The sequence below is a fragment of the Rhinatrema bivittatum genome, chromosome 10 (assembly GCF_901001135.1).
Source record: "Rhinatrema bivittatum chromosome 10, aRhiBiv1.1, whole genome shotgun sequence".
NCBI lineage: Eukaryota > Metazoa > Chordata > Amphibia > Gymnophiona > Rhinatrematidae > Rhinatrema > Rhinatrema bivittatum.
In genome coordinates, this window is record NC_042624.1 from 77505729 (window position 1) to 77519068 (window position 13340).

Genomic DNA, 13340 nt, shown 5'->3' on the forward strand with positions numbered 1-13340 from the left:
GGAACGACATCGGGACGGCACACTGAGCATGGAAACCGAAATCCTAAAAACCCCTCTGTTTCTGAAGGTAAAACTTCCTTTTTTTTTTTTAATTTAAACTTACCCAAGTTCAGCGCTTACCGGCTGAATACAGAGACGGTCTTCAGTTGCGGGGGAAAAGGGTATCTGCTGTCACCGTTGCGCTCGGCCTCCTGCACCCGTTGTCTTTCAGCTGTACAATCAGTTAAGCCCACGCCGGGAACTGGCTACTGGACCAAGGCACACAACTGAGGGACCATGGAAATCACCTCAGTAATTCTCAACAGGGGGAAGGACCTTTAGGTATCACCGCAGGAGAGTGGGACTTTCGTTTCCTCAACTGAAAATTCTCCTTCCAAAACATACAGCAATCCCCATAGGGAGATGCAAGGCCACCATCTGCTGGAGACAGAATACTGGCGAGCTGGGGTCATTGCTAGAGTATATATATAATTTGTTTGCTCCGTCTTCATCTGCTGGAAGGGGAGCATAATCTACTGGCCCCGAGTCCATCTGTCTACACGCTAGGAAAGGAGGTGATTATCTAATCAAGGGCAATGTAGGGAGCTGCACTAGCAGGGAGATCGGGTTAGTGCAGGTTTTTAGTGCCTGGGTCAGGGCAGTAGTTAAGTGAAAGTGCCGGTGCGGAGACAATTTTTGCAATTCAGCCAAGTGGCGGACGGAACTGGTAGAGGGAAGGCAGATTCACAATGAGGCAGAGTCGCCGATCTGATTTCATGTTCTTGCCGGCGGTCGGAGTCCAATCATGAAGGGGTTAGATATTGCTCTATCCTTCACATCAACTTCTGGACCACTAATTTATTCATTTTTTTCAAAAAAGAAAGGCTTTCTCCCTGAAAATCATCGCAGGTGTTCACACGGGTTTCTGCGCGGATGTCTGCGTAATTTACTACACGTTACTACATGTTTTATGGCACATATGCTTGCTGTACATGGATTTTATGCGCGTACCTAATTCGTATACATGGCCATTACATCCCATGCTGCCATTGGTTTTGCCACACGCTCCAATAAAATTCACACAGAAAAATCAGCGCAGATTTCTGTGCAGGTCTTATTACATTGGCCCCATAGGATCCTGTGCTACTCAGCCTGCCAGTATCTTGTAACAAGCTAAGAGGCAGATTTTAAAAACTCCACGCGTGTTCATGTGTGCGCGGTTCCTGGCGCATGCACATGGACGCAGTTATTTTATAATATGCGCGCGTCGGCACACACATGGACGTTACTATTTTACAACATGTGCGCATGGGGGGGGGGGGGGGGAAGGATTTCAAAAAGCAACACGTGGCGACGTGAGTAGGGCTTCCCTATACCCATACCTAACCTTTCTACCTTTTCCCCGACCCCTACCCCCTCCCCCCCAACTATTTTTTGGGTTAGGGTTTTTTTGTTTTAAAACTTACTTCAACTTTCGAGCTGAAGTAACTTCATGCACCATCCAGCTGCCAGCACGTGTTTGCCCAGGACAGCGTCTAATGGCGCTGTCCCGGCCACCCCCCGCCCAGACCATGCCCCTGACCTGCTCCTTTCCGATGGCCTGGCACTTCTGCGTGTACCAGGAGTAATGCACATGACTGGGCCCCTTCGAAAATGCGAGTGGTGTGTTCAGGGTCTGGCCACACATGCAACCCCCACTATTTGCATGCCCAGGCCATCGAAAAATCTGCCATAAGAATATTACATTAACTACTCATTTTCTTTTTTTCCTATTGTATATATCATTGTGAGGGAGTATACAGAAGACAACCCCAAGACATCTTAAAGGACTGGATCCAGAGATCTTGCCAGTCCACCTTAAGCCTAAAACAGCAGGGATTCCTGGTCCAGGCAGAGGTCCCTGGAAAAGTGTATAACTAGCTAGGCCCAGGAGAGAGAAGGAAGCGTCATAGGAGCATGTCTGGTCTGCTCAACTCATATGACCTACCTGCAAATCTACTTTTTTAAAATGGATTTGGAAAAGTTAAAGATGAAGCTCCAGCTACACAACGATTGATTGATACCACTGGTTGCCCTTAGGCACATGGACAGCCAACTGCTTCCCCTCACCCCCTCCCAACATGGTGTGGCTCTACAGCTGATGTGAAAAAAAAAAAGTAACTCACAGCAGTGTTCCTGCCTCACTGGAGCGGATGCCCATAGGCACTTGCCTATTCTGCCTATTAGTATATCCATCCCTGTAGTGGCAGAAAAAGTTGGGTCGGAGAAAATACCAAGAGACTGCATCATTCATATCTTGACTCCTAGCTACTTCTCAGCAACTAGTCAAAGTCAAGTCGTTAATTAGGAGCTGCTTCAGAGCTATCATTGGGTCACTGAGAAAGTAGGACCTAATATAGTTGAATGCCTTGCTTTTTGCTTGAGCCTAACATTCTCCAATTCATTTTTTTCTTAAAAAATGAAACAAAAAAAACCCTGGGGAGATTTCATTATCCCTGCTACTCTCCTTGACCTTTTACTCCTTGAAAATTTTGCTTTTGCAGCAACAGAAAGCACGGCTACTTTAATTCCTGGTACAAACTACTAATCATTTTAGGCTTAGCATGAAAGAAAATAAGATAAACATATAGTGGTATCATAAATGTCAGTTTACTTACTCTCCAGGACCTCCACAGTAGCAGTAACATTGTTGGACATTTGTTTTATGACCCGCATCCCATTCAAGGTCTGCCACATTGTAGGGTAAAGTCTGTTTCATGACTTGCAGTGCTTTGGCATTAGGCCCTTTCTTAAGTGCACCACCTCGCTAAAATAAAACAAAAATAAAAAATATTACACATGGGAAAACTACAAAAGCACTATTTGTTTTGTAAAATGTTACAATACTATTTTGCATTTTTATTTTATAAAAAACCACTGGCAGTTTATTAAACTTTTTTTTGACATACAGATGCCTTATCCAGCATTCCCTTTTTATTTTCATTAACTCCCAACATGAGTATCAGTACCTGAAAGCAAAAGTTGCTTACCTGTAATAGATGTTGTTGAAGACAACAGGATGTAAGTCCTCAAATATGGATGGCGGTGACTGACTGCCTAGTGTGGGAAGATTACTTAAAAACTTCTCAAAACTTTTAGCACAGTCGACTAAGCATATGCAGCACTACCCGCATCATCTCGTCACCTAGCCCACTCAATTCTTAGCATAGCTATTTATAAAGTAACAAAGAACAGACTCCAAGGGGAGGCACATGTGTTCTATAAGGACTTACATCCTGCTGTCTTCAGAGAACACCTGTAAGCAACTTTTCCTCTCTCTTAGGACAAGCAAGATGTGAAGTCCTCACATATGGGGAATCCCTAGCTACAGACTGCCCCAAACAAAAAAAAAGTAGAAAATAAAACAGAAAATACTTCCAAAAGGCAAAAGTATTTTTGGTGGCAACCAGACATTTTCTCTCTCTTTTTGTTTGTTTTAATAGGAGCAATCCGGAAAACAATGAAAATGGACTCTGAGGAGGGGGAATGGAATTGGATTCTAAACATCAAACTCCGCAGGATAGATTGACTAAACATACTGTTTTGTTAGGAGTCCCTATCCAAACAATAATGAGATGTGAATGCTGGAAAGAACCTCATGTCGCAGCCTTGCAGATCTCTCCATGGAGGCTCATCTCAGGTGAGCTACCAATGCCATCATGGCTCTAACACTATGATCCTTGACATACCATTCCAGATTCAGGTCTGCCTGGGCAAAACAGAGAAAAGCACCTGCTATCCAATTAGAAAGGATGTGCTTGACAATGGCAGCTCAAAGTTTATTAGAGTTAAAAGAAACAAAAAGCTGGTAAGACATTTTAAGGACTTCAGTCTGCTCCAAATAGAAGGTGAAGTATCTTTTGCAATAAAAAACTGTATAAGGCTTGTCCACTCTTGTGGATATTTAGCCTGGGGAAAAAATATTGGAAGGCCAACTGACTGGTTAAGATAGAAGTCAGACACTACCTTAGGCAGGAATTTAGTATAAGTTGGATAAGTTACTAGGGCCTAGAGCTCACTAACTCTGCAAACCAAAGTGACTTTCTCTAAAATTATGACTTTACTGGTCAGATATTTCAGCTCACAGGAGTCCAATGGCTCATCAGCTGGGTCAATACTACACTGAGATCCCATGACACAGCAGGAGACTAGATGGGATGCTTCAATTGAAGCCAGTCACGATAAACAAAACAACTAAAGACCAGTGTTTCTCAACTACTGGTCCCTGGCAGCATTTCTGCCAGTCCTTGGAGTGATGGTGATTACAGGAAGGTGAGGAAAAAGCAAGACCTGCCCTGCAGCTGCACCATACCCTGCAGCAAAATCAGCAGACCTTCTCTAATCCTCTCCCTGTCCTGCAGACTTTTTTTTTCCAGTTGGGGGCCTGTCCTCAAGCCCCTTCTCTGAGAAGGGAGCAGCTACAACTAAATGTTAATGAACTGCCATGAGACTAAATCAGAGCCTGCTCTGCTCTCAGGCCCCAGCTTCCATATAGAAGCCAGGAGGGGACAGGACCATTATTGAGCCTGAGTGGAGCAGATGCTGACTCAGACTCAGTCTCACTAATGTTCAGCTGCAGTCACTCCCTTTCTAGAGATGGGACCCTGGGATTGGCCCCAACTGGAAAAGGTCCATGGAGCAAGGGCATTAGTAGTGTTGCTGGCTGGTAACAGGGAGTGAGAGAGATCGAGCAATTTCTCATTTAATTATTTGTTTGAATGAAGAGCTGGTGACTGACTGGTGGGAGAGGGAAAGACAGGGATTTCTTTTAAAATTTCTTTATTAATTTCATATATAACATTCAAGAAAATAGGGTACACAGAAAACATAGCTATGATTCAAAAGAAAAAGCAAGTTTGCTTACCGTAAATGGTGTTTCCGTAGATAGGATGAATTAGCCATGCTGTCATGGGAACTGTCTATCAGGGCCTGGGAAGCGGAGCTTCTTAAGCAGAGGTTAAAGTTTTGTTTCCTCTGCAGCTGCGCGTGTGTTCCCGCGCAGGAAAGTAACAGATTCTCCTCAGTCTGTAATTAAGCTTAGGCGTAGGCAAAGAAGACAAGCTGGTCGACTAACAGGGAGGAGGGTGGGTCAGCATGGCTAATTCATCCTATCTACGGAAACACCGTTTACGGTAAGCAAACTTGCTTTTTCCTGTCGATAGCAGGGCTGAATTAGCCATGCTGTCATGGGAGTCCAAAGCTCCCATCACGCTGTCTTACATGAGTCATTCTTGTGCATGATCCAAAGAAGTGGTAGTCGACCCCTTGTTTTACTGTGTAAGTAAGTCTTTTTTTTTTTTTTTTTTTTTTTTTTTTAAGAGGATAAGGACTGCAGTACAGCTCGACCTAACCTCGCATCAGTTATTGATTGTTGGTTTAAGCAATAATGAGAAGTGAATGTGTGAAGAGATGACCATGTAGCCGCTTTGCAGATGTCTACTGGTGAAATGTGGCGGAGATGTGCTATGGATGTTGCCATAGCTGTAATTTAATAAGCGTTTTGAAAAGAAGGTAGATTTAGATTTTGTTTGTCATAACAAAATTGTATACATTGCGCTATCCAACTAGATATGGTTAATTTGGTCACCGGAAGTCCTGGTGCTTTAGGGTTAAAGGAAACAAAAAGCTGAGAAGCCCGTTTAGCAGATTGCGTTCTTTCTTTGTAGTACGCTAATGCACGTTTGCAATCAAGTGTGTGAAGCATACGCTCTCTGTCGTTCGAATGAGGCTTGGGAAAGAATGCGATACTACCTTTGGAAGGAAAGTTGGATGAGTTCGAAGAACTGCTTTTTGGTGGAAAAATTGTAGATATGGAGCATAGTGAACTATGGCTTGCAATTCACTGACTCTTCTTGCAGAAGTAACTGCTGTTAAGAATACCACTTTCCAAGTTAAGTATTTTATGTGAGCAGAGTCCATGGGTTCAAATGGTGGCAACATTAGCTATTCTAACACTACGTTCAGGTTCCACAGCACTGGTGGTTTAGCGATTGGTGGGTGAAGATGCATCAGGCCTCTGATGAAATGAGACACCAAGGATGAGTGGAGATAGGCTGATTTTGGTATGGCCTGTGGTAAGCCGCAATTGCACTAAGATGAACGCTAATCGAGGAGATCACGAGGCCCGAAGCATATAACGTATAAAAGTAGTCCAGGAATAGCTCCGGGGAAGAATCCAAGTGGGGGATGTTATTAGATGTGCACCACTTGGCATAGCGTTTCCATTTAAACCTGTAACTGCACCTAGTTGATTGTTTTCTCGATTCTAACAACACTTGTTGGGCTGTTGCAGAAATGCCTTGTTCATTTAATAGGACCCGCTCAATCTCCAGTCCGTCAAGTGAAGAGAGGCATGAAGTGGATGAAGAAGTGTACCTTGTTGCTGGATCAGAAGATCTGGCCAATTCGGCAGACAAATCGGGTCTGTGGTGGAAAGACGAAGTACATAACTGTACCATGGCTGTCTGGGCCACATGGGTGCTATGAGGATCAATTGTGCCCGGTCCGATATACATTTTTCAATAGTCCTCGTGATGAGCAGAATCGGAGGAAAAGCATACATCAGGCTCTCTTGCCAAGGGATTAGGAATGCGTCCTGCGCTACTCTGTTGAGAGTTGGCCATAGTGAACAGAAACGAGGAAGCTGAGCATTCACTTCTGTCGCAAACAGATCTATTGTTGGGATCCCCCAATGATGAAATAGATCTTGAGCCACTTTTGGGTTGAGAGTCCATTCATGAGGGTAAAACACTCGACTTAATCTGCCCGCTCTGGGCCCTAATTTGAATATTCTTTTTTACTGAATCGCGCGCACAGGAGAGCGGGCACTCAACTGCTCTCCCGCGAATTTTACTGTATTGGCCTGTTATTTGGATAAGTAGGACTTATCCAGCTAAGTAGTGGCTGCTGAATATCAGTCTATGTTCAACGAATGCCACTTAGATGGATAAGTCACTTACCCAGGTAAGTATTTAGTCAGATAACTCGTGGGCGGGCAATGAGCATAATGGGGCAGTGTTACTTAGCCAGATAAGTTATACAGCTAAATATTGATATTCAGACTTACCTGGATAAGTTATCCAGGTAAGTTGTCTATTGTTTAATGTACTCCCTTTACCTTTACCATGTTTAATGTATTGGATAAGTTGTCTATTGTTTAATGTACTCCCTTTACCTTTACCATGTTTAATGTAACGCCTTACCGGCGACAGTTTTGTTATATGGAAACCGACTTGATTTGATATGTATATCGAGAATGTCGGTATATAAAAACCCTAAATAAATAAATAAATAAATCCATCTAAGAGGGTCATTTAGCAAAATGCGTTAAGGCGTTATTGCATGCATTAGGGCCCTAACACCCAAGATAACAGCATAATGCATGCAATACTGCATTATGAAATGCGTATGCAAATTTAAAATTAGTAGTCAAGTGGGAAGAGTTTGGGCAGAGTAAACGGAAATTAGCTGGTTAATGTTGCATGCAATATCGTAACGCACAGAAAATAGCACCTTTTTTCTGTGCATTATGCCTGCGATAGCTGTGTGTTACGGGATTTATCACAAATCCCAGTTGGGGAGAAGGGACAGCCTCTGCAGAGGCTCACTTGTATTTAAACTTTTTATACCATTGTAAGAGGGGGCAGCTTTACATGCACAGCCATATGTACGAACAGAACAGTTACCACCAGTGAAGGTTTAATGTGATTTTGAGTGATGAAAGGTAAAAGAAAAGTAGATTTGTACCATGTTCTCTCTACCTAGCTTAATGTTCTTTCTACCTAGTTGCAATCAAAATAGGTAGAGAATAAAGTGTACAAATCTCCTCTTTTTACCTTTCATCCCTCCAAATCACATTAAATCTTCATTGATGGTAACTGTTCTGTTCGTATGAATGACTATCCATGTAAAACTGCCCTCCCAGAACCCACTCCACAAACCTCACCCTGAGTTATTTGTGGTCCCTCTTACAGTGGTATAAATAGTTAACATTTTGTGAGCCTCTACAGAGTCTCCTTCTCTCTAGCCAGCAGCTCAAACTGCCAATTGCAATAAAACCCTTTATGGTCGGTAACACAGCGTGCGATGGACTTCTCAGTTTGCAATGTGAAAACACAGGCATGATAAATTTAACTCATGTTGTGAAAAAATACCTATGCACTATAGTGCCAGGAAAATTAGCCTAACCACACTCTTTTTATTTATTGCAGGTGCTATTTTTGCTATATTTATAGCAAAATGATGAATCTAGGCCTAAGTTAGACTTGCTTAACAGCCGGTCTAACTTAGACAGATAAGACTTATCTAGCTAACTTAGATTTTTAAATTTTCCAAGATGTCCCATTACCACTACTTATGACATGCTAAATAAGACTTTTCTTGAACACTGAAATATTCCTAATGAATCCTTACCTTCTATTTCTAACGTATATTATTTACCTGACTGGAAGAAAATAGCAGCTTTAGAAAATATATCTAAGACTAATTTGCCATCTAACAGTTGATTTCATTGGATTTTTGGAGCAGTCACAATCTGGTGCTTTTGATAGAACTACATTAGCAGCCACTTTTGTACAAGAAGCTGATAGAGTAAATATTCAAAACAAAGCCAGATATCTACGTTAGGCTAGATAGACTTACACGGCATATTCAGCTGCATGGCTATGCAACTGAATATTCCTGGATGAATCACTACATTCAATCTCCTAGAATAATTTCTTGTTTTCCAATTTTTAATGCAATATCTGATTGTCCTTCATAATAACCACATTAGATTCATGCAAAGTTGAACATTTAACTCCCAATTACACTATTTTTTATCTAAGCTCCTTAACCAACTGAGAATGTTCATTAACAGGAGAAGAAAAAACCCCCTAAAGAAACCAATACAGAATCAAATCTAGCAGAGATAACTTTTTCTAAATTGGAGATAGCTGTCCATAGAGACCTTAAGGATGGAAATGATACACTCACTTCAGACACTGTGGGGTAAAGGGAAATCTCCCAATCCCACTTGCAACAGACCATCCATCTCGAACACTAATGGAAGTAGATACTTTGGTCTCCCCAGCTGAGTTCCCAAGTCTGGCTGGGGTCATTGAGCCAGTCTATGATGGATGAGGATCTCCAGGACTCAATGAGACTGAAGTCTCAGATAAAGCAAGAGCAGAACCCCCGAGCTCCCCTTCTCCTGGAACCATTCTCTGAAATTTATAGGTTGAGATAAAGAAAAGGGTCCCATTGGCATAAATGGGAGAGACTTAACATTCCCCTTCCACTTCAAGGAATCTTTTTTCTTTAAAATGACCAACTGAATCATAGGAGAGAAAGAGAAAGAGAAAAGGGGACTACCCCCCCAATGATCAACTGGTGGCTAGCTGGGAGGGAGAGGGAAGTTTTATTTTTCTTTTCTAAGGACAATACTGTTGGCTGGCTGGGAGAGAGAAGGAAGAGGAGAGAAGTTTTTTGTTTTTTAATAAAATTGACTTTTTTTAGGAAACAATTTTCTTAAAATGCACAAGTTACCTTGTTAAAAGAACACAGATGAGCTGCAGTGCTGACCCATGAGATTAAACCAAGTTGGGGAGAGAGTATATCTCCCCCACACTAATTTTCTGGAGAACCTCTCCCCCCCTACTCATCAGCACTGCAACTAGTCCATGTAATTTAAGGTAACTAGCTAGCCAGTCCCTGGCATACACAAAAGGTTGAGAAACATTGCTAAAGACTGTACAGAGATGGGTTTACCTTCTGCATGGTGGTGATAAGTACCAAATGCACCTAAATAAACCCTAACAGCATTAGTCATTAGACCAGAGTCTGGAAGATGTAGAAGGAATTCCTGCAGTTTTTGTGTGGGACAGGAGAAAGGTCTAGTGCAGGGGTAGGCAGCCTTTCTAACATGGTGTGCCAAGATTAAATCCTGGGTAAGCAACTCAGGTATTTGAGTGCCTCAAGATGGAAGGAGAAGACTGGCATGTGCGAGAAATTATACTATCACACATGCAAAGAAAATGAGTAGTTAAAGTACATCTTAGCATTGTATTGTAATCTCCATAAGTATACTGTTTGGTTACCATCAGTGGTGCAGTCCAGAACGTTTTTTTGGGGGGTTTTTTAAGCAGGGTTAACATCTCCAGCAATCTCTCTCTGGTCTCAACCCCTCTAACCCTCCTCACCATAGAAAAATATTCAAATTCTAGTGTCACCTCTTTAAAAGTTATATAAACTCCTATCACCAGAAATATTGGGTACTAAATCAAAACACAAAACAAGTATTCTGAAGCTATAGCAAAACCTGCCATATCATAACACAAACTGCCAGACTAAAAAAGTAATATCTATCTATAAAAAGGCAAGACTGCAAATATTACACCAAGCCCTAACACACCAACATACCTCTGATTAGAAAAACAGAACAAATCAGGTTGCTCTAGATCCCTTCACAGAAACTACACAGTAGGAGAATACTTCACCTCACTCATATATGCAGAATACAGACAAACCCTCACTAAATACAGAATAAAGAGACCATAATGCAGAAATACAAATGTGCAGACAAAAACTAAACTGAAAAATGCAACAATCCAGACTCTGTATGCAGTGCAACAATAGAAAAGCAAACATCACCATTCCTTATAAAACAAAATCAAGAAATATAAAATAGTTAAAACATACTGATAATAAGATTTAAAAAACACTAACAGAATGTCCAATAATTTCAAGCTTACACCCAATAATTAAAACTAATAAGTACAAAAAGAAATCTGCTCTCCATACCTGGGAACTTTTGGATTTCCAGTTACCCTAAGATTGGCATGGATTAGTGAAGAGGGAGCACAAACTTTATCCTCTTTGTCATTATACACAACATACTTTTGCTCTCTCACACATACACTCACACACATGCGCGCGCTGCCTGCCACAGGATGGCATCTGCAGCGGTCCTGCTGGGTCAATAAAAAATCATCTTGCGTGCCATAGGCTGTCGACACCTAGCGTGCCTTACCCTCACACCAGAATGCAAACTTCTTTCATTTAAGAACATATTTCCTTGTGGAATCCTTCCTAAAAGCCAGAAAAATATGAAAATCCTCCTCAGATGCATCATAGGATGCATACCAACCTCTCAACATCTAGGCCGTGAGGGCTAGGTACCTGATGTTGGGGTGATGCAGCATTCCTCACTTCTGAGAGATGCGGAATTCCCCAACTTGGCTGGATTCCTGATAGATATCTCCCATAAGATCAGAAACCATAGCTGTTGCTTCTTTAAGCAGGGCTTTGCCACCAGAAGAATTGGAAGATAAGCATACAAAAGACCCTATCCCCAATCTAGGGAGAAGGCATCTGAGTTGTTTTTCTATGACAGTCTTAACATAAGAACTTGCCAATATCCAGGATTCACTCATACAATAAACTTTAAACCCAATCTTTCAAACTTGCCAGCAATAAAATAAATTATAACCTTTTGCTTTTGTTCTGATTGCTTCTGCTAGCATTAAAGACCAAATGTTTATCAGACGCCCTGCATAAACAAGCTAGATAAGTGCAGAAATAAAATAAATGAGCAGAATTCTTGTATCTCCATCATACTGAACCTTTGTGGTTGTTGCAAAGACACACTGCCGACATAGCCATTTTTCATCCGAGTCAATCACACTGGAATCAATATTTGGGGTATGGCATGACTGATGATAACCTGCAAGGAAAAAAGATTTTTTGTTTCAATGAAAATATCTTTACTCCTCTGTAGACAAACCAGATTAATCACGACTAAAGAAAACCAATATTAAGTACTTTGATGATTATTATTCTTCCTGTAATTCTAAAACCATCATATTTGCATCATTAATGAATGCAAAAATAACTAAATTCAGAAAACTACTAGTATCAGCCAAAAGTAAAAATGTTCCTCTTTATGCTCTGCAACAGTAGCCTTAATTGCTAGGCTCTTAACATTCTTTTGTAATTACTGCCTGGCAATGAACAGACTACTTTTTCACTAGGTTTTCAATCAATAAGAATTTTTTTCTTTTTTTTTTTTAATTCATCAAACTCTTGACACTCTCTTCCACTCATGTCATATCTTTATATATATCTGTATATTGCTCTTTGGCCTAGCAACATTTCAAGCCTAATATACCAGTAAAATTCTATACATTTTACTGGTATATTAGCACTGTAATAGAGGAAATCAGAGCTCAAATTCACTATCCATCAGGGCCATTAGAGCCTGAGCAGTCATGGAAGTAGTGCACTAAAGACTGTCAGGCCGATACAGTACAGAGCGCACTGTTAACCCGCGTATGGACACGCATTTTCGACGCGCTAGCTTTACCCCATATTCAGTAAGGGGTAATAGCACGTCGAAAACGCGCGACCAACCCCCTGAAACTAATAGCGCCCGCAACATGCAAATGTATGTCAATGGCCCTATTAGTTATTCCCGTGTGATTCAGTAAGTAAAATGAGCAGCCAAGGCGCACATTTTACTTTCAGAAATTAGCGCCTACCCAAAAGGTAGGCATTAATTTCTGCCGGCACCGGGAAAGTGTACAGAAAAGCAGTAAAAACTGCTTTTCTGTACACCTTCCGACTTAATATCATGGCGATATTAAGTCATAGGTCCCAAAAGTAAAAAATAATTAAAACAAAAAAATTTTAAATCAGCCCGCGGCTCGCGGGTTGAAAACTGGACGCTCAATTTTGCCAGTGTCCGGTTTCCGAACCCATGGTTGTCAGCAGGTTTGAGAACCGACACCGGCAAAATTGAGCGTCGGCTGTCAAACTCGCTGACAGCTGCCGCTCCTGTCAAAAAAGAGGTGCTAGGGATGCACTAGTGTCCCTAGCGCCTCTTTTTACCGCGGGCCCTCATTTGAATACTGAATCGCACGCACAGGAGAGTGGCCTGTGCGTTCGCCCGTTCGCCCGCTCTCCCGCAACTTTTACTGTATCGGCCTGTGTGAACAAAAGAGGAAAACAGAAGCTATTACAGTGGCAGTCTCTGTTAGCCAAACAGTAGTACTGAAGGTGCACCTCAGAAAAGGATTCACAATGCTCTAGCTTTCAAACTACCAAGGGTTCCTTGAATTGTCTGGGGTCAAAGGATGTTTAAGTTGGAGGAAGTTCAAAAGAGAAAGAGCAAAAAAAAATTTTTTTCTGATCTTTCTCCTACAAAGTGGATTATAAAGGTGTGAGAAAAACACAAACTGCTGTTCACAGTTAAGCCTGCAGTTTGAAAAAATCCAGGCAGTCAAAGAAAAGGTTCTACCTCTATTAGTAGTCCATTTGTCCACAGTCCAAGACTTGGAAAATGGCAC

At 41.7% G+C, this 13340-nt stretch overlaps 1 protein-coding gene across 8 annotated transcripts in view; it reads right to left on the minus strand.

The window, feature by feature from the left end:
- MTF2 (metal response element binding transcription factor 2) overlaps nucleotides 1–13340 on the minus strand; it is a 144908-nt gene that overhangs the window by 99777 nt on the left and 31791 nt on the right. For all 8 annotated transcript variants that reach the window (XR_003858958.1, XM_029618303.1, XM_029618301.1 and 5 more), the window contains 2 exons: nucleotides 11619–11719; nucleotides 2637–2785 (listed from right to left, as the gene is read on the minus strand). Coding sequence is in view for 7 of the 8 variants with exons in the window: in XM_029618303.1 (XP_029474163.1) it covers nucleotides 2637–2785; nucleotides 11619–11719 (250 nt within the window). In the remaining variant the exon portion in view is untranslated. The remainder of the gene's footprint in view (nucleotides 1–2636; nucleotides 2786–11618; nucleotides 11720–13340) is intronic.